This window comes from Panthera leo, chromosome C1, assembly GCF_018350215.1.
Source record: "Panthera leo isolate Ple1 chromosome C1, P.leo_Ple1_pat1.1, whole genome shotgun sequence".
In the NCBI taxonomy this organism is placed as follows: Eukaryota; Metazoa; Chordata; class Mammalia; order Carnivora; family Felidae; genus Panthera; species Panthera leo.
In genome coordinates this window covers 211,573,486-211,594,807 of record NC_056686.1, presented here as the reverse complement: position 1 = coordinate 211,594,807, position 21,322 = coordinate 211,573,486, and the positions used below count along the sequence as shown (strand labels likewise).

The window sequence follows — 21,322 nt, the reverse complement described above, 5'->3', positions numbered from 1 at the left end:
ACATTTGTTTCTGAATCACCCCTAAACACTCTCATCAGTTGCATTAAGAAACTTCTCCCACTAGGTGTACCGGGAGATTAAAACCACATTTACTGCCTGAACCTCTTCAATCAGGCCATCGTGATGTTTCAGGCCCCAGAATTAGCTGAGGGTCCATATTCAATAATCTTTTAAGGACATGAGAATTTTCTCTCTTTTTTTTTTTTTCAGAGCATCGTTACCTTGGAAAATAGACAAAGGTCTCTTTGGGAAGGGCTATCAATTTTGGCTTTTATGGCCTCCATTTGTCTGAGTATCTATCAACTAGCTAAGTAGACAACTAGAAATGCCTCCTTTTGCTTGAATTAACATTCTGAATACAGAATCCCTACTGTGTGTAGCCACAGTGGTATATTCATGTGTCTCTGACATGATTTTAAACAGCTCCCATACGTAAATTAATTTCATCTTCAAAATGACCCATTCCAACAACAAAATTTCATGATTGAATGAAGTGGTGTGTTGGAGAGTCACCTTTGGAACGAGCTGGAGGCAATCATTCCCGAGTGGAAGTATTTCCCTGAAGGGCGTAGTGCGTGCTCTGAACCAGCTACCAATCTGGGGTACTCCTTGTCGGGTGCTCTAGCCAGAAGATGCTAGATCCGGGAACCTGTCCAGCAAGGCTGACTGATCTGGCTGGTGAGGAAACAATGCACCTTTTTTAGATTCAGACAGTTTATGACTCATGTAGACAGCAAAAGCAAGAAGAACAAAGGCACCAGCTCCCCATGTCCTTTGTCTCGTGGGGTGGCACCAAACAAAAGGGGACGTGGCCTCTGCAGCAGCCCGAGATGTGGCACACGCTCAGGTCACAGTGGAGCAGTTACAGGGCCCAGCAGCCAGAGTCTAAAACAAGAGGCAGAGGCCTCACACCTCACTGGAATTTACAGCCTGAGGAGAGAGCGTGTCGTGATAACCTCTGCAAGATAAGGCGGTGAATGGGACATGTCACCAGCCTCCTATGCTCTCGTGTTCTGGAATGATCGCAGGGCCGTCTGCCAAGACTCGGATCGAATCAGCGGCAGTTAAACTCTGCCTATGTGGTTTATGTGGAGACGTGCAAGGTCACGAGAGTGCCACGGCAGAGCCATGCATCGACAGAACCAAGAACTGTCGGAGATTTCAGGGCCCGAGTGAGGAATGCTTCCATCAGCTGAACCAATTATGATCCGTGAATTGAAAATTGGCTACTCTGCTTCCTGATGCCACTGGGTATGAGGCAAAGAAGGATGTTATCCAGTATTCAGTAAGGTAATCGGTGACCACAGTATATAAATTACAGTAGCTTTCTATTAGGGATCAATATTTGGTAATAAAATATATTGGGGGAAAAGTTCACTTTCACAATAACATGAAAAAATATTAACTACCTGAGAGTGTAAAAAAAAAAAAAAAAAAAAAGGAAAGAAAGAAACAGATAAGTCCTGTGTGGAGAGGAGAAAAGAGGTGAAAAACTTTACTTAAGGACCTATTAAAAGATTCCAATAAATGGAAGCACACAAGATGAGCCTTTGTGGAAAGACCCAACATTTTCTATTGTAAATTTCGCTCCAAATAATTCAATAAGATAACTTGACAGGATAATTTTAGATTTTATTTAGAAAAATAAATGAGTGGAAATGGCCACAAAAAATATGTTTGGAAAAGTTTTTTGCACAGCAACAGGCAAAATGTTCACATTTTGACCACAGCGCTTTATCATGTAGTTGCTAACGATGGAAGGGGGGGGGATGGGCTACTTTATAAAAGAGGGGGCTCCAACTGAGAACTGTTCTCGCTTCTTTCCTTAATTGCAAAGGTGTTTCTGAAATTATTCTGAAATACGTCCTCTACTTGACTTCCCAGTCTGATGAATTTCTGGTTGTTCTGGAAAAGCAAAGACAAAAACAAGAGTAACCATTGCTGCTGAGTTTGGTTCTCATTGTCTCATACAATCCAGGCTTCATTTTAGACGATCCCACGTGTTAAGTGAGAATTAATACAGTTAAGACTAGCTTATGTTCCCTGATAACTTGATCATTTCTCTCAGAGATCATCTCTTCTCAGAGATGCAAAAAATTGTACTGTATTATAGTCTAATTCTTCATCAGAAACGTATTGATTCATTTTTTTCCCAAAAATTCTAGTTGTTCGATTTTCTCACATAGCACCTATGCCTTGCATGACCACGGTGGTACGGAAATGTTGAAGGCAGATTCATGATGTCCCCTTTCCTCCTTCACCCCTTGAGATATTCCTTGTTTATTACTTTTTTGATACAGCCCTAAAAAATTCATATATAAAGAAATCCAGGATTTTGAAATTTGAGAAATGTGATTGGGTATCTTCCTTTAGAGAAAAGAGACACTAGTTGCCTTTTACAACACACTTCTAGCAAGGGAGTGATCTGGGAGGCCTGGCGCCTGTAGGGATGCCCTTCCTGGCACCATGGCCTTGAGGGATCTGTCTGGAAGCAGCCTCCCATGCTCTGCATCCGGACTGCAGCCCTGGGAACCAATGGAAATAGGCATTTGCCCGGGTGTGAGGGGGAGGCCGCTGCCCGCACATCCCAGAGAGGCCGGATACCAGCAGGCAGGTGCACAGTGGCAAGAGCAAACTGTGCACGGGCAGAGTCTGTGCCTCGGCACCCGGTCTCCCTCCACTGGCTCCCTTAGTTAGGCCGAGTAAGCGTAGGAACCCGGGACAAAGGTGGAGACTCCTGGGACACGAACATAGCTACCCAGGTCCAGGAAAACATGCGTTTCCATTTCTTCTGGAAGCAGGTCATCAGTCTGCCGCTCTCTGTGGGCAAAAACTGAGTATCTACAAGTGAGTAAACTATGAGGTCCCAAGGTCATGTTTGCAAAGACACCTTCTGGCTTGCTATAATTTTCCCCACCTTAGACCACGGGGCTTTTAGAATACTTCCAGAATTTGTACTTGTGTGGGCTGGCCACACAATAAGGGAAACTGCAACATTTCCCTGATATAAGACCATGAAAGGCAGAGTGGCTTTAAGACAGAAAGAGGGACGCCCTGGGAGCCGCTCACCTTGTAAAATGCCCTGTGGTTCTGAAAGATGAGGCTCATGTCCCGCACGAACCCCTCCACTCGGATGTACAGTTTCATATTCAGCTTTTTCTTGATTTTGCTTAGCCACATGGGCTTTTTCAGGCCATGAGATGCCTCTCGACCCTGTTGGTCAAAGTGCCAAAGGACAGGCTATTAGCACTGTTCCCAGTCTACCCGCTGTTACAGATGGACGGCTTGTGCCCTCCCCACCTCCCCCTCACCCCCCTCATTCCTGGGTTGAAATCCTGTAACCCCCATTGTGATGGCGTCAGGAGGTGAGGATTTGGGAGATGATTAGATTGTGAGGGTGGGCTTCATGAAGGGGATTAGTGCCTTTATAAAAAGACCCCAGACAGCTCTCTTCCTCTCTTTCCACCTTGTGAGGACACAAAGAGAAGTTGGGAGTCTGTAAGATCACACTGGCACCCTGATCTTGGACTTCCAGCTGAGAAATGAATGAAAATAAAAATGTGAAAGCTAAACATCTGCTGTTTAAGCCACCCTGTGTGTGGTACCTTGTGACAGCGGCCTAAGTGGCCAAGGGCTGAGTAACCTGACCCAGATATCCATCAATAAGACGAAAGATAACGCTGGTACCCACTGGATTCATCTCACAAATTTGAGAATGCCAGTTTGGGGCTTTGTTGCCGTTACTTACATAATGCGGTTTTGAGGCAAAAAAGGAGCTTTTTGAACAGGAGTAGACCTTCAAAAGGACAAACTCACATTTCTGCAAAAGATAGAGGAGATTTTAAGTAAAAAGCAGCTTAGAGAGAATGAGGTGTACATATGCTAGGACAGAATGCACAGCTCCCAGACCTGTGGTCTGTGAAACAAACATGGAATGGGAATTTTCTTTGGAATACAAACTTTAGTGTTAGGTCATGTGATCAAAGCACAGCAAGGAACAGCAGTTCACCCTTGGGCACCATCCCTCCAGCCCCTGCAAGACTGTGTTGCTTCTCTCAAGTCAACAGCAAGGAGGAGACTTCAGGTTTACATTTCAACTCACCAACTGCTCCTCAGGCAGCATCCGCCTCTTCAGTACCTCTGACTCCTGGTGACATACCTGGCTTTGTGGGTACCTTTCCATAATAGCTTTTACCCTGCAGATGATGCAACTCCATGGGTTCCTGGAAGGTTGGGCATAAGGTCAGCAAAGGTAGGTGCTCTGTGAATCAGCCACTGTTTCTATAGCTGCTGAAGCCCTCTGTTCAGGAATGACTGGTGGTTTCCACCTTTTATCCAGCTTCTCTTTTGGACACTCCTTTGCACGAGAGCCCCATTTGGGCACCCTTGCCAGGCACCCCTCCCACTAATTGTGGTACCAGGACCGACCGTTTGTTGAGTGAGATGCCGTGGTGGGTGATGGTCTTTCACCTCAAAACTAAGAGTTCTCATCTGAGCCACTGTGGGCTCAGTAATGAGCCCTGTGAGGATTGGAAATTGGTACCTTCAGCGCTGGAGTCTTGGGCTTCAGTAAGCCATCAGACCGTAGTAAAAATCAGGAAACCAGCTCTTGTTTCTCAACGTTGCTGAATTAGCACAAGACCACAGAGCTATAGGCATCCTCTCGTCTGGCATTGCCATATCTGTGCCTAGAATCTGCGCTGCAGAAATTTCTTGGAAAGGAAATCTATGAACAGAGTAGTGCCAGACATCTGCCATATTCCTCTAGATTCATTCTCCATTCTTCTCTGCCAGGCGACCTGTGCTGAAGAGCTCTCGATAATCAAGTGGATACAGTGATCCTTCTTAGACATGCCATTTGCCTCTGTCCCTGGCTACCCCAGTGCTTGCTTGAGGGGCCCACTATCAAATATCCATGGTGTGAGGTTGGGGACTATACATGGGCTCAACAGTAAAGCAGACCTGTCTTCTGCCTCTGCAGATTGCCCAACTACAGAGCTTTATGCTGAATCTCTGAGATGACACCATTCCCTGGGAACTACCTGGAAGAAGGTAGATTACATTAGACTCTCCCATTATGAAGGGACAATGCTCTGTCTTCATAGGGACAGACACAATCCTGGTTGAAATCATCCATCCTCCTTGGCCATAGCAATTCTGCTCACACTACCACTTTCAGAATGCCTTATTAGTCTCCGTGTTATCCAACATACCATCAGCTCTGACCAAAGATACATTTGCTTGGATTTTAGAGCAAAGGAATACAGTATAAATGGCCTTCTGAAGGCTCACCACAACCCCAGATTTGTCAACTTTTTAATGTTCCCATCACAGGTACGTTCTTTAAACCAACAGCTAATGTATGGTGTCGTCACCCCCATCAAAGTTCATGGGTCTGGGACCTGGTGGGGGGAGTGGGGGTAACATCTCTTTCTATTACACTGAATAACCACTTGAAGAGTTTTTGCTTCCCATTAATCTGCTGCTTCTGGCAGTAGTAAACAGCTCTGGACCATATTTCTGGATCCTGATACTTTAAGACTCTGGTCCCTCTGCATCAAGACACATACAACCAGAGTCAAACTTTGCAGGATGAATGCACATGGTGGCAGGAGCTGTGCCACAAGAAGGAAGGGCAAGAGGGGGCCAGGTCTCACCAACCTTTTAGCATCTATAGGGTGGATGTGGCATGTCTCATGAAAGGACCTTGAACAAGTATCACAGCAGAACAGCATCCCGCGTCCACCGCACACCTCACATTCATTTGAGTTTTCCGGCTGGAAGGGGAGATAATGTAGACATCACTGGGACTAGTAAGTCCCCAGAAGGTCAACACATGGGGCTTTAGAACACATGGCCTTTGCTTGTACCAAGGTGACACAAATTTCTGTCCTCAAAATATTAAGGAACAACACTGAGTGAGAATTTCAAAAGAAGACATTCTGGTCTGCAGTGAAGTTTGGGAGGAGGTGGTTATTAGACCATTACAGTTTTCTTTATGAAGGCAGAGATTCTGATACAGACTAGCAACGACAACAACAAATGAGGGATTAAAGATAACCTGAGAAATTTATTAACAAATAAATGTAATACGGTGAATATAATACAGTGTCTTATCTAGTTGTCTACATTACATCATCTACATTGACTCATTGAAGAGTGATTTATCTAGAGTTTAATGTAATGGATTAAACTTATGACATAACACTGCATCCCATTTTCTTGGCCATAAGTTTCCCATGATTTGAAGGACCTGAGAAGGAGTTCCTGCACTATGGCCTCTATGCCTGGAGGGTCCTTGGGCCTGTGGCAGTACCTCTGGGTTGGAAAGACATGGGCACAGATGACCAGAAGGATGCCAGAGCTCTTTGGTTCTGGGAGCCTAGGGGAAGATACCCATGACTCAGCTCGGCATGTAAGGTGCGGAGGTGCTACCTCCAAATGGCCAGGGAGGGTCCTACCAGCAACTGCCACTGTTGAAGCCCAAGGCCTTACCCTCATTTTCTGAGCACATAGAAGATTTGGTGTTTTTGTATATAAGGAAGATGGAGGGGTCCACAAAATTGGCTGATGCTGGATTTTTCACCTCAATCTGTGGGACCTTTAGCCAGATTTAATTTCATTTAGTGAAGTTAAACATTTGATAGTGTTTGTATCTAAGTATTATGGAGTAACAAACATGTTAAGAACAATAGAATTAATAGACCAAAATAATAATTGGTCAGGGAATGAGCCCATTGATGGGCAAAAGAAATCACACTTTTTTCCTCCTGTGTTGCGCGTGCGCGCGCGTGCGTGTGTGTGTGTGTTTGTGTATGATAATCTATGTGGCAATAACGCGTGAATCCCTACATACTATAATTTCTATGTAAGAAGGTGGTGTGTCTGTGCTGGAGAAATGCCCAGAGGATGAACACCTGAATACTCTCCTGGGACCACCTGGGAAGCAAGAGAACCAGTTGAGGAAAGCCGCATGGTGGGGGAACATTTCATCCAATGGGTGGCAGTTCTACACCTAGATGAAAATATCCTGTCTACACTGTGGACTGGAAGAAGGATTTATGTCCTCATGTGACAATCTAGGTACAAAATAGTGCACAGACTTGGGGACTGGCCAACCCAGTGATATGGTTGGGTCTCTTGATGGTGATGAGGAAGGGGAGCAGTGACAGGGGGCACCATTTCACCTCTTCCTTCTAGAAACACTCTTCATACTTTGTTCCAGGATATTCCACTCTCTTGGATTTTTTCCCTAACCCTCTGTCTCTTTTTGTTCAGGTTCTTCACTTGGAATGATGGGAAATCTTTGGGGCTCTGTCCTGTGTCCCCTGTTCATTCCACTCTGCTGGATGACCACAACTGCTCCCATGACCACGCCTTCCACATCTATCCCCAGACTTTAAAGCGGTATCTCTAGTTACCTTTTGAGTCCTCAAACATCCAAACTCAACTTTCCGTCACTTCCGGGTAGATGTTTTTCATCATGTCTGAACCCATCCCAACCCCAACCACATTCCTTGTCTTGGATCTGCTCCTCTTCGGTTGTCCCTCATCTCACCAAGCACTCCAGCATCCACCCAGAAACCTGGAAGTGAACATACATCCCTCCCTTTTCACATCCCAGATATCCAACCCATCACTGGTCCTGCTGATCTTATTTGTCAAATATCCCATCTTCTTCTTGGTGCCTCTGTGAGGTCTACAGCCACAAGGATGCAGAGCCCTTACTTACAATGCTGCCTTATTAGCCAAAGCACAGTGGTCTGGTTTTTGGGTTCCAGATCATAATAGTCAGAATATTATCCCTGTGCCCAATAAGCTGATGTAAATTGGGATATGTCTCAATTTGTAAATTCTTTTCGTCTGTAAATTCAATATAAGAAGGACACAAAAGTCACACATAAGAGGAAATTCTAGGCTCTTGTATCTAGCCCATGTCTTCCCTTTATTGAAAGGGAAAACTTAAGGAATAGCCTGTCAGGGACATACCTGGGCACATCCCCACATGGGCCTGAGGTGGTCCTGGTATGGGGCCATGTAACCATTTTTCTTTTTTGTCATAACAGATGACACTCGTGGATGCTGACCATTGATGGGTCAAGATTTCTGGACCATCATATTATAAAGTGCACTGCAAGTAGGCCCTGAGAAAGAATGAATAAACATGCCAATCCCGTGCTGGAATAAACATGCCAGTCTGTAGTCTAGGAAGCCTGTGCACTTGACATACGTCTCTTCAGTCTTTTTTCTTATTTTCTTTTTTAAGTGTTTATTCAGTTTTTATTTTTTTAATTTTTTTTAATGTTTATTTATTTTTGAGACAGAGACAGAGCATGAACGGAGGAGGGTCAGAGAGAGAGAGGGAGACACAGAATCTGAAGCAGGCTCCAGGCTCTGAGCTGTCAGCACAGAGCCCAACGTGGGGCTCAAACTCACGGACCGTGAGATCATGACCTGAGCCAAAGTCAGACGCTTAACCGACTGAGCCACCCAGGCGCCCCAGTTTATTCAGTTTTTAGTGTGAACGGGGGAGGGGCAGAGAGAGAGAGGAGACACAGAATCTGAAGCAGGCTCCAGGCTCTGAGCTGTCAGCACAGAGCCCGATGTGGGGCTCGAACCCACAAACTGCGAAATCATGGGCCAAATTTGGAGGCTTAACTGACGGAGCCACCCAGGTATCCCTGTCTCTTTAATCTATTTAGCAAGAAATTTGTCCTTTTGCTTGGCAGCGGTTCTCAAACTGCTGTACAGTAGAATCACCTGGGGAGCTTTAAAAAAAACTCTGATGCCTAAGGCCCCACCCTCAGAGATTCAATTAATTGCATGTGATTTTGGTGGTTTGCTTCACCAGGATGGACACATAGTTAGTATGTTTTAAACATTCCCCTGGTGCAGTCATTAGTGGAGACCTCTGGCTTCTAAAGCAGTGGTTTCTGGATCAGCAGGAGCAGCATCCATTGAAACTTGTTAAAAGTGTAAATTCTCAGGCCCCCCACCTCACTCACTGAATCAGAAGCCCAGAGATTCTGATGGGCACTACAGATTGAACAGCACCGGCTCACTGTGGTCAACTTTGTGCATTAAAACCACTAGAGTTGCTTTGGAAAATGTCAACCTGCAGGCAACACCTTAGAAGACTACTATGAGAACCTCTGAGGGTGGGATCTTCAGCTGATGGCAATGAGCAGCCAAGGTTGGGGGCCCACGGTCTAGAGGGATTTCTTCCATCAAGGCCTGGGAGCTGTAAGTAGAGTTATTATCAGCCCACAGAGTCTGTCACAGAAAGGTTATGAAAAGGAGTGAGGACATTCTTGCTGGAAGAGGTGCCTTTTAATCTTCACAGAGGGCTTGGTGGTGAGCTGTAAGAAATAACCCTCTGTGTCCATTTCAGAAATCAGAAAAGTTGCACAGACCCCAGGATTCAAGGGCCCCACCTCCAGCAGAGGAATGGGAGTGGTGTGGATGCATCTAGATCGTGCTGGGCAATGCATTTGCTAGAAGGCCAGCATGGGCTTGGCGACCTTTTTCTATCCCCTCTCTGTTGGCGTCCCATATCAGTACAGCTGCACATCATACTAAAATGGGAGGTTCCCCCAGGAGTTGTGCAAAAAGCTGACTGCCTAAAATGTCCATCTTGTTGCAATGAAAACAATCAAAGTGTGATTTATCTTAGACAGAGGGGTCATCTCTGCTGTTGGCCGACTCTAAAGCAGCCAGCCGTAGCAAAGCAGAGAATGGACAGAATGGTCTGCACATCATCGAGCACTACCCGAGCAGTTAGCGTAGAACTGTCTGTGACTTGCTCCGTGTTGATGGCTTCAGTCTTAGCCAGCTCAGCATCCTGATGGCTCCCTTCAGATGGACTCCAGGGTTTCCATAAGGACCGTGAATACGTTACTCTGCAGCACCCACTTGCCCTGTGTATATGTCTCTGCAGGACTCGTGACAAGGTCCACCCCTGGACTTGCCAGCTGGGCCCAGCCTGTTCCTTCTGGCTGATGCTTAAAACCATCTTAGCTCTGCCTGCACCTTAGAGTGGATATTTGGGGTTTTCCTTTCCTTCCCTATCACCTTTAAATGCTGATATTCTCTCAAATTTGCTCCTTACCCCTAATCTGCAGGCCAGTCTTGACTATTACCACTGGCTCTAGAGGCCCCAGTGATCTAGAGTTCTGCCTCTCTTACCCACTTTTGAGGGGAAATAAGCAGGAAAGTTTCCCTGAACAAATTGAAAGGATGCTTTCATGCAGAGACACCAGCTCCAGAACCATCTCCCTGGTGTGGGTGATGTGTCTGCCGTTCTCTGCCCATCACACACGGTGACATGCTCCAACTGAGTATGCACATGCTTTGGGGGCGCACAGCAGTGACACAGATAATGTATGGAGGAACAAGGCCAGTATTATTCTGGGGTTACAGGTGGGAATTAGTACTTACGTAAGGGTCATCTCTCCCACACTCTGGGACAGTCTGTAGAAAAGAGATAAAGATTGAATGACAATATTGTATATGATTTTTTATTGACCACACATTTGAGCAGACTTCTTTATGTAAAGGATTCATGCCACAGCCCTCCCTTTGTTTTATATCTGTTTTTATGGATCTATATATCTAACAGGAGAATTAAAAAGCATGAAATTGTTTGTTTCTGGCAGTTTGGCCCAATGTAAGTTCATTCTCTGGCTCTCAGACCCAAGGCAGGCCTTTGTGAAGCTGTGAGGGGACTCTGGCCCTGGATGCCACAGATGGGGTTGGGATTGCAATGAGAGAATCAGGCTGAGGACTGAATATCCACAGCCCCCAGCAGCCACGGTGCCCAGAATCCTGGACACCATGCAGCTGTCCCAAAGAACCCCACTGTCTTCTGCAGCTCACTCAGGACATAGCCCTGAAGATCAAATGGGTCTAAGGTCCCCCGTCCTATAGTTCTTCTTCCTGAAGCTAAGCACCTCACCACCTTCTCCTGAATCCCAAAAGCTTGCACTGACTGATATCTGTGGAATGAGTTGGCTTTCTTCAGTCTGGAACAACGGCGGCCTCAACTTTTACCTCCAGCCCAAGGCAGAGAGGCCATAGACAAGTCACACAGTGTGATCCAAAGTACGATGACTTGGGAGGCAGCCACATCACTGCTTGCCTCTCAGAAGGGCCTAGAACCTCCACCCCACCCCGATAGTCATGGTCCCATATTAGACAACAAAGCTGAAACAATCCTTTGGGTCTGTCTGGCCTCCCGCGCACTGCCGTTGGCCAAGCATACACTTAGTGCTTAGCGCTTGCTCCCCAGGTGTTTGTTAAGTGGATACATAAGAGCACAAACAAATGAACACAACTGTCACTCAGAGACAAGGTTTCTTAGCAGCCGGTAAATGATTGGATTGGAGTTTCATATCTTACTATCTTGGAACACCTCAGCTGTCACTATCAGGCTTAACAGGAATCGTATGAGCAGGGAAACTGCCAGAAGCACCACTTGTCATTTGATGACACAAAGGACAGAAGCCTAGGGTCTGGGGAAGGAAGAGACCCTCTGGAGCGATGCTCTGAGAACTGAGGTGGTCACAAGGCTGTAACCCTCGGCTCCCTAGCACGGGGTGGAGATGTTTGCTCTTAGTGAACAGAGAAAATAGCATCTCTTTCTCCAGAAAACCCGGTGGATGCAGACCCTGGTGACTGAGTCTCTAGCATAAGGTCAGTGGGGCAGGTAGTCCCAGAAACCAGCTTGGTGAAGACCGTGACTTTCTGGTGCGGCAGAGATGGGCCAAGGTCACCTCTCAAGGTCACCTCTATTGGAGGTCAAGAAAATGGAAGTTCTTCCATATCCTTTCTGCACCACACAGGTTATCTCTCACACATACTCTTGGAGAGGCCATAGAAGACACCAACTATCCCACCACCTTCCCTGGAATCCATACAGCATGAAAACCACTGGTCCATGAGCTCCAGAAGGGGACTTCGAAGGAAAGAGAATTTGCTCCATAGACAGAACTGAGGTGTGCAAAACCCATCTGGTGAGGCCTGATGCTTTTACACAGAGACGCTCAGCTACAAAATCATGTCCATGGTGTCTCTCCACAAAGGAAAACTCTTCTGGGTCAACGATGTCTCGCCCAGTGTACATCAGCCTTCCAACCTCTCTATTCTCTAGGATTACATCTCCATAAAGGAATTGAAAGTTCCCTTAAAGAAAGACCTCTTGAAGAAGTCCTCAGTGTGAGTTTGTGTATGTGTGTGTGTGTGTGTGTGTGTGTGTGCGAGCATGCGTGTGTGTGCATGAAAGAGAGGAAAGATATAAGAGAATGGGAGAGAATGTGATTTGGGTTTCTTGCTTCACCAGGTGACACACGACTATTATCTATTCCAAGGGGTGAGACATTGGTAGAAGGTCATGTGATAATTACCTTTCTTCTCCTTTTTCTTGGTGGGTCTGGTAGAAATTTATTCTGAAATAGAAATGAGATTAATGCCAAATGGGTCCTTGTTTCTACTCTGTGAGCTTTGTATCTCCAACTGCCTTCCAGATATGCCCCACTATCAGCACAAATTCAAAGCGTCTTCATGGAAAATAACATCCCTCTCCGAATCCCTAACACACTGCTCTCTCTTACCCAGATTTAGCTTTAAGGGCAACTTTAAAAACCGTGCCCTCTCTTTTGCTCCCCTCATAGCCATGCCAGGTTTTCCTTCACAATGTCTTCTATACCCACTGCTTCCTGTCCAACCTCTAGGACCTCTCTAGCTTGTGTCTTTATACCTCACATGCTATAGCTACTCCACTGGCACTTAGCCAGTGAGTGACAGACTGGGGCAGGCTCTTAGTGGCCTTGGGCACGTAAAGGTGTCCATGCCTTTGGGGAGACAAGTGGGAAGAGCCATTATGTAATGGTGATGGTGATGGTAAGGTGATGATGGTAAGAGTGATGAAGTGTAAACCATTTTGGGGAGACAAGTGGGAAGAGCCATTATGTAATGGTGATGGTGATGGTAAGGTGATGATGGTAAGAGTGATGAAGTGTAAACCATTTTGGATCCAGAGATGGGTCAGTATGGTAGGCTAAATAACGACCCCCAAAGATGGTCAGGTTCTCAGACCTCTGAATATGTTAAATTAAGTGGTAAAAAGGACTTTACAAATGTAATTAAATTAAGGATCTTGCAATAGGAAGATAATTCTGATTATCTGTGTTGGGCCAATGTAATGACAAGCATCCTTTTGCAAGGGAGGCAGGAGGGTCAGAGTGAGTAGTAGGAAGTGTAACGATGAAACATGAGGTTGGAGTGACGTCAGGAAGAGCCTTGAGCCAAGGAATGCAGGCAGCTTCCAGAAGCTGAAAAAGGCAAGGAAACTTCTGGAAGGTTCCAGAAAGAACCAGCCCTGCCAACACCTTGACTTGAGCCCAATGAAACTGATTTCAGACTTCTGGCCTCCAGAACTGTTAGGATAATAGATTTCTATTGTTTTAAGCCACCCAGGTTGTGAAAAGTTGTTACAGCAGCCACAAGAAACAGAGGCAGAGGGTTTTAAAGGACTTCAGAGAGTATGCTGTTTGAACTGGGCCTTGCAGGCTGAGTGGGGGTGTATCAGGCACAGAGGCAGTCAAGGTCACATGAGGTATCTGTGGCTGCAAGCACTCCATCCTCCAACCCATCTTGCGTTCTCTGATCAGATTAATACTTCTATTTAAAAAAAATTTTTTTTTTAGAGAGAGAAAGAGAGCACAAACAGGGGAGGGGCTCAGGTAGAGAGAGAGAGAGAGAGAAAGAGAGAGAAAGAGAGAGAAAGAGAGAGAGAGAGAGAGAGAAAGAGAAAGAGAGAGAGAGAATCCCAAGCATGCTCCACATTCAGTGCAGAGTCTGACATAGGGCTGAGTCCCATACCCTGGAATCATGACCTGGGTCAAAGCCAAGGGTTGGATGCTTACCGACTGAACCATTGGGGTATCCCTGACTGGATTAATACTTCTAAAGCAGTGTCTCACCTATGTCAGTCATCACTAACTCAACACCCCCCTCCCCCCATGATCCCCTCATGATGAAAGGAAGGGTCCAGCCTCTTTCTTCTGGCCTTAAGATGTCTTCCATCCGCTCAGCCCACGTAACAAGCCTACAACTTCTTGACAAATCACAGGCAGGATTTTCACTCCATCCTTTCTATGTAGAATGCCTTGTTCCTACATTTTTGCTCATCAGGACTATTCTTTTTTTTTTAATTGTTTTTAATGTTTATTTATTTCTGAGAAAGAGAGAGAGAGAGAGAGAGTGAGCGAGCACTGGGGAAGGGGCAGAGAGGAGACACAGAATCTGAAGCAGGCTCCAGGCTCTGAGCTGTCAGCACAGAGCCCAACGTGGGGCTCGAACTCACAAGCCTAAGATCATGACCTGAGCCAAAGTTGGACACTTAACCAACTGAGCCACCCAGGCGCTCCAGGACTATTCTTTTAAGACTCAGTTCAGAGCACTATCAACAATAGCCAAATTATGGAAAGAGCCCAAATGTCCATCGGCTGATGAATGGATAAAGAAGACGTGGTATATATACACAATGGAATATTACTCAGCAACCAAAAAGAATGAAATCTTGCCATTTGCAACAATGTGGATGGAACTAGAATGTATTATGCTAAGCAAAATAAGTCGGTCAGAGAAAGATAAATATCATATGATTTCATTCATATGTGGAATTTAAGAAACAAAACAGATGAACATAGGGGGAAGGGAAGGAAAAATAAGATAAAATCAGAGAGGGAGGCAAACCATAAGAGACTTGTAAGTACAGAGAACAAACTGAGGGTGGCTGGAGGGGTGGTGGGTGGGAGGATGGGCTACAGGGGTGATGGGCATTAGGGATGGCACTTGTTGGGGTGAGCACTGGGTGTTATATGTAAGTAATGATTCACTAAATTCTACTCCCGAGATCATTATTACACTATATGTTAACTAACTTGGAAGTAAATAAATTTATGTTTTACTTTTAAATCAATGATTTTTTTAAATGTTTATTTAATTTTGAGGGGGGTGGTACGGGCAGAGAGAGAGAGAGGGAGACACAGAATCCGAAGCAGGCTCCGAGCTGTCAGCACAGAGCCTGATGCGGGGCTTGAACTCACAAACTGTGAGATCATGAGCTGAGCCACAGTGGGACACTTAACCGACTGAGCCACCCAGTTGTCCCTAAATAAAATTTTCAAAATTAAAAAAAAAAAAGACTCAGCTCAGTGGAAACCATTCCATGAAACTGTCCTCAACCCCAAGTTCAGAAATAATCCTCCCTCCCTGGAGCCACTGCATCTCTTCCTGCCAGCACCCTTCCTTATAGCACCGTGTGCTGTGTGGTCCCCTGGTGACGAGGCTCGTGTGCCACCTACTGCATCAAGGAGGTACCTGGGCCTGTGTCGTAAACATGTAGCCCTCCTCCGGCATGGCTGGGGCTCACACCTTACACCCTGTGGATTTAGATGCAACTCGGTAGATATTTGCTGAGCAAAGAGCTTTTCTTCATCATTAGAGTGGCACAAGGAAGGGACATCTGGGTCATGCGACAGAGTCAGAAGGCATGAGCTTGTCTGCAGTAGAGACCCAGCCTGTTTTGTCTACGTCAAGGGGCTGATATGGGGGCCAAAGGAGATATTTTGAAATGCAATTTATTCATATTCTCTTTCAAGAATGAATCTCAGAAAGCTATCAAAAGAAATAACGGTAAAATATTCTGCAATCCAAGAAACATTTATACTGATGTGTTATTTTCAGATACAGAGATCTACCATGGTCTCCCCCCCACCCCCGACACACACCACTTTAAATTACTTTGTGTGACCAGATTACACAGTGGCAATTATTAGTGGTTGAGTCAGAGACATAATTTACGGTTCTACCTTCAAAAGGATAAGAGCTTGGGGGGTGCCTGGATGGCTCAGTCGGTTGGACATTTGACTCTTGATTTCGGCTCAGGTCATGATCTCTCTGTTTGTGAGATCAGGCCTGCCTCAGGCGCAGTGCTGACAGTATGGAGCCTGCCTGGGGTTCTCTCTCTTCCTCTCTCTCTCCTCCTTCCCTGCTCATGCTCTCTCTCTCTCTCAAAATAGATATAATTTTAAAAAACATTAAAAAACTCCAAAAAACAAAAGGATAAGAGCTCATGCATTTAGAGGATTAACGTCTAATATAAAGCAGCCAAAATACTCTTGAGTGGAATGTTAGTACGTAACATGTGCATTGTGATCTGGGCAAGGGGGTCATGGCAGTTTTCCGGACACTGAGAAATTCTGCTGATGCTTGGAGCTGATGAACCGTGACACTAAACCCTTGATTTGAGCCCTGTGTCAGTGGGATACCTCAATCAGCTGTTTCAGGGGGAATCCACCACACCTCACGCTCATCTTCCAGTTCTTGGATGGTCCGTGGTTTCCTTCAATTTCAAATTCCCTGAGGGTGAACCACCTTCCATCCTCACCCTTTATACACCTCTGTGCGACTCCTGTGAGACAAAAATAAGAAGTCATAAGGGAGCGCCTTCTCAACTATAAAACCCCCCAAATATGGCCCCTCCCCCCCCCCCCCCCCCCCCCCCCCCCCCCCCCCCCGTGGATCTTGGCTCAGAATCTGTAGCGAGAGAGCTGAGATCCCTCTCAAGGCCCTACAAGCAGCCTGAAAGGCAAGGGCAAGAGGGGACTTCCTGCCGTGTGCACACGTATCATTGACCTTTGTGCAACAAGGAAAATAATTAACACCAACATGTATTTTTTAGAAGTATTTCACGACATTCAAAGGAGAAAAAACTGAATGGCCCTGAAGATGGATGAGCAGGCTTCTTTTTCTTGCCTTCTCTGAGAGGTAGGCTGGGTTTCAGAGGGGACGCGAGGCCACACAGGTGGATGAGTGGCTGCTGTCACCACCGCCACATCTGCCTCACCTTGTTGGTCATCCGGCTAATGGCAATCAGTTATTTCTCATATTTTGGACTCAAAGCTATTTTATGTGAAAAGCGTGGAAATGGCATCAAGGGGGCAAAGTTAAAGTACACACCTGAAATTTGGCCCCAGGGAAACATTAACACTTGTTGGTGCCTAAAGAACTATATTTGGGGAAGGGGTATCAATGATGACGGATGAATGTTTCTAGTGTACTTTAACAGTGATGATTTGCAAAGTATTTTATATCCATTATCTCATTTTTTCCCCCTCATAATAACATGGCAAGTTTTATTATTATTCTCACTTTGTACAGGAGGAAGGTCAAGGTAAGAAAGACCAGGAATTTGGCCCAGACGAAACACACACTTTTGGTATTGCTGAAACATGAATCTGGGGCCTCTAATTCTAAATCCTGTGCTCCTCCCAGCGAGATCAAGGCCATGCAGATGTTATGAGGATGGTACCATGAAGGTTGTTGCCAGATTTCTCAAACATGTACCTTTTCTGCCCTGATATTAAACTACTTGGTCTCATTGGGTGCTGGACAGCATCCTGTGGACCATTTCCATGGGGGAAAGGAAAAATGTCCTGTTATGTTTGCTAATTTTAAGTGTGGAAATACCATTTCTTCCCTATCTGGGATGCTGTGTGCAGAAAAGAGTTAACAGGGCAGACCTGAGGCTGCTACCTTTAGAAAGGTCTGCTTGCAAGGTTGGCTCTTGACTGGTATCTGGGAACTTGCATTTAGGGAGGGGTCCTACCATTCCTAGAACCTAAGAGTGTCTCGCTGCCCTAAACTGTTTATACAAACAATATGGTTTCCTTTTGGGAGTCTAGAAGTTTGGCATGTGCTAGGCAGAGGGCACCTACGTGATGACCCCCTGGTAAAAACCTGGACTCTGAGACTCAGAGGGGCAGATCCTCTGGTAGACAGCATTTCACACATGTTGCTACAATTCGTTGCTAGAGAATTAAGTGCACCCTGTGTGACTCCGCTAGGAGAGACCCTTGGAAACTGGCACCTGGTTTCCTTTGGACTTTGTCCTGTGTGTCTTTTCCTTCCTTCCAATTTAGGAAATCATCACCATGAGTTCACTATATGCCGAGTCCTACGGATCCTCCTAGGGAATCACCAAACCTGGGGATGGTCTTGGGAACCCCCTGACACAGGTGTCTACCCCTGAACAATATATTATTCACACGGGTACTTTCCAGTTGAAAAGCATAGAAGACCATGGAGCCCACCTTCTTTCATTTTTCTCTTATATAAAATCCCCTTTGCCTCTCCACAGGTCACAGGAACTTTTGGAAGGTGAAAATTCATATTTGTATCTCTGGGAATTCTTGGACCTGCAAAGAAGCATTATTGTTTTTATTCCATCTTTCTCTCCAACTGTGCACTGTTCCGACCTCCTCCCTCTTGAGATCTTTCTTTTATAATTTAAAATGTATTGGAGGGATTTGCCCCATGAACTCATTACCCTTCTAGGTCTTTCTTCTATAGCAGATTAGATGCACAAAGATAATGTCATCCTCTAAAAGCCTGCATTAAATGTCTTGTGTGGAGGTGTCTGAATCTCCAAGTTTGTTGACTACAACTCCCCATCATGCAATAATTTTCCTCCTATCATATTATTGCTTTGAAGTTATGTAGATGGAGATAAACCCTTCAGCTTTTAGTTTGGTCTCCTCACTTGAGGAATCAGCCGAGGGACAGAAAACAGGATTGTAATGGAGTGCCTAGAAGGGATGGTGTCTGTCTTCCCTCCTTGTTCTCTGCCTGTTGCACTTTTACTTCATGTGAGCTTTCTCTGTGGCTAAAGGAGAAACTCAGGGTGGAGTGTGCTAGAACTGAAAATTGCTCAGGGAGGGGACCTCTGCACATCCTTTGGGCAGGGTCACTGGGATCTGATTCTGCCGAAGCAGGGGTTGCAAGTCTTAAAACTGACTTCAGAACATTCTGGCCAACATTTAGGGGGATTCATTAAAGACACATGCTGGGGCTTCTCTCTGGGATGGGAAAGATGGGTGGCCATGGTCTTTCCAGAGTCAGTTCTGTTAGAGCTGGGGTAGGCCTAGAAGGCCACCCAGTCTAATTTACCTGCCACTCACCCAGAGAAGGAAAGGGAGTAAAACACCCACAAATGGTGATCCAAAGTCACACAACCAAAGGAAGTTTGGGAATTAGGACACAGGTCTTGTATTACCAGTGAGGGTCCCTCTTGATGGGCAACCTATGGCTCTCTAAGCTGTAAGAGATCAGCTAAAAATCATGTGAGTCACACCGTTTGCATTTTTTTCTTTATATTTTCCTTCTTCAAGTGTCATCAGTGTAGTGAAAGAAGCTCTGTATGGGCCCAAGGAGGCCTAGGATCTCTCAGATCAACTGACTAATCAATGGAGTGGGTGTTACTACCATTTTGTCTTGTTGTTGAAATTAACCAAGGCCAATGAATATCATAACATTTGTCACTTGCTCTAAGAGCCAATTAAGAAACTTTATGGATCACTCCAAACACAGAGTATAAAACAAGAATTTAGATACTTAATTATCAAAAGTATATTAATTCCTTCCTTTTACCTCTTTTTCTGACTCTTCTCAAAGGCCCAGTGTTGACTGTTTTTCTCCCTGAGAAAGTAAAAAAATAACATAAATGTGTCTTGTTTATAATATTACATTTCAAATAGTATTGTTTTGTAAAAACACCATTCAAATGTAACTTTTCAGAAGCCTGTCTAGTACTTCGAGAAAAACAGCAAATGTGTGGATCAGGAGTCAGGAACTTTTTCCTGTAAAGGACCAGGGAGTAAATACTTAAGTACATAATTGCTGTGGTGACTACTCAAATCTGGTGTTGTATTGTGAAAGCATTCATAGATAACACTGAAATGAAAAGATGTGGTTGTGTTCCAATAAAACTTTATTTATAAACAGTCAGTGGGCTAGATTTGCCCTGTGGGCCATAGTTTGCTGAACCCTGGCCTAGACTTAGTTACAAAGATGATACTTAACTGAGATTCATCCTATATTTCTTTTACTATTATCTCCAAGTCAGTCCAAATAAATTTGAAATAGTGTTTTATGTATTTCCAAAGCAACTGGGTAAGAAGAGTGAGTTAGACATCTATTGAGTGCTTCTTGTGTGCCAAGAGCTATCCTTAGACCTTGTCCTTATCAACTTACTTCATCCTTAGAACAAGTGATCAGATAGGAACTAATACTGTCCTCATTTTACATAGGAGAAAAGTTAATGCTCACAGATAAAAATACAAATTAAAGGAAGATGCTGAAGACTTCCTTTGGGGGATGGGAAGGGGAAAAATAGTTTCAAAAAGAGAGGGAGGCAAACAATGAGAGACTCTTAAATACAGAGAACAAACTGAGGGTCAATGGGGGGCAGGGGAGAGGGGAAAATGGGTGATGGGCATGGAGGAGGGCACTTGTTGGGATGAGCACTGGATGTTGTATGTAAGCGATGAATCATGGGAATCTACTCCCAAAGCCAAGAGCACACTATACACGCTGTATGTTAGCTAACTTGACAATAAATTATGTATGTTTTTAAAAGGCGGGAATATAAGGTCTCAAGAGAGATCACATGATGGATTCTACAAGTAGACAGCTGCCCAAAACTCCAAACTTGAAAGAAGATTTTTGTGTTGAAAGTGGTGGCAAAAAGGATCAAGGGGTTCAGAACTAACCCAATGAAAGGGAACTTCTAGAAACTGATGCCCAAATTCTAAAAGGTGTAGGTAGTGATAGCACAAAGGGTTGATTTAAAAGAATCTTGAATCTTTAGTATCAATAGCTATGCTTATGATACTATGCTTAGATACTACCCAGAAGAATGTAGTATCTAATCTATGTGTTGATTGTGTCCAAAAAAAGATTGAGTCATGTCCATGTGCATATTTGTGTCTGCCATTATTCAAAAGTGTTTGAATGTTGAGGGCAGGGACACACCTGGATGCTTTTTCTTTCTAAAGGTCTGTGCCCATGGCTGGAACCCTGGGGTACTAATTTGGGTAGTTCAGGGCCCAGGATAAAATCTCCTCCAGATACTCAACCATCTGATCTTTCCTTTAAGCAGACTATGATCAGATGAGGCTGGAAAGGAATCTTTTTCTTCAACCAAGCACAAAAAGCCTTCATTTTGGGGGCCTTTGCTATAACAAAGGGTTTTTTAAAAACTTATCAAGATACAATGGACCCATGAGATATTTATTGATGATTCCTATTCTAAGAGGAATCACATCCCAAGATCAAGCGTGTTCTACCCTACAAGGTATCACCCTAAGGAAGTTTATCAAGATGTTATGGAGGTACATAGAGAGGAGAGATTCCAAAACCTTCATAAAGGAATCATAAGCATAGCTATTGATACTAAAGATTCAAGAGATGTAAAATAAGT

The 21,322-nt window shown here is 44.9% G+C and overlaps 1 protein-coding gene across 5 annotated transcripts in view; it reads right to left on the bottom strand.

The window, feature by feature from the left end:
• Window positions 1-1,583: 1,583 nt before the first annotated feature.
• Window positions 1,584-21,322, bottom strand: part of SP100 (SP100 nuclear antigen) — a 99,849-nt gene continuing 80,110 nt past the window's right edge. For 4 of the 5 annotated variants that reach the window (XM_042950453.1, XM_042950448.1, XM_042950449.1 and 1 more), the window contains 10 exons: window positions 19,492-19,539; window positions 18,156-18,260; window positions 16,332-16,474; window positions 12,402-12,443; window positions 10,438-10,470; window positions 5,662-5,777; window positions 4,103-4,223; window positions 3,749-3,820; window positions 3,070-3,213; window positions 1,584-1,905 (listed from right to left, as the gene is read on the bottom strand). In XM_042950453.1, coding sequence (XP_042806387.1) covers window positions 1,780-1,905; window positions 3,070-3,213; window positions 3,749-3,820; window positions 4,103-4,223; window positions 5,662-5,777; window positions 10,438-10,470; window positions 12,402-12,443; window positions 16,332-16,474; window positions 18,156-18,260; window positions 19,492-19,539 — 950 coding nt within the window. In that variant the 3' untranslated portion in view covers window positions 1,584-1,779. The remainder of the gene's footprint in view (window positions 1,906-3,069; window positions 3,214-3,748; window positions 3,821-4,102; window positions 4,224-5,661; window positions 5,778-10,437; window positions 10,471-12,401; window positions 12,444-16,331; window positions 16,475-18,155; window positions 18,261-19,491; window positions 19,540-21,322) is intronic. The other variant, XM_042950451.1, reaches the window with a different exon arrangement.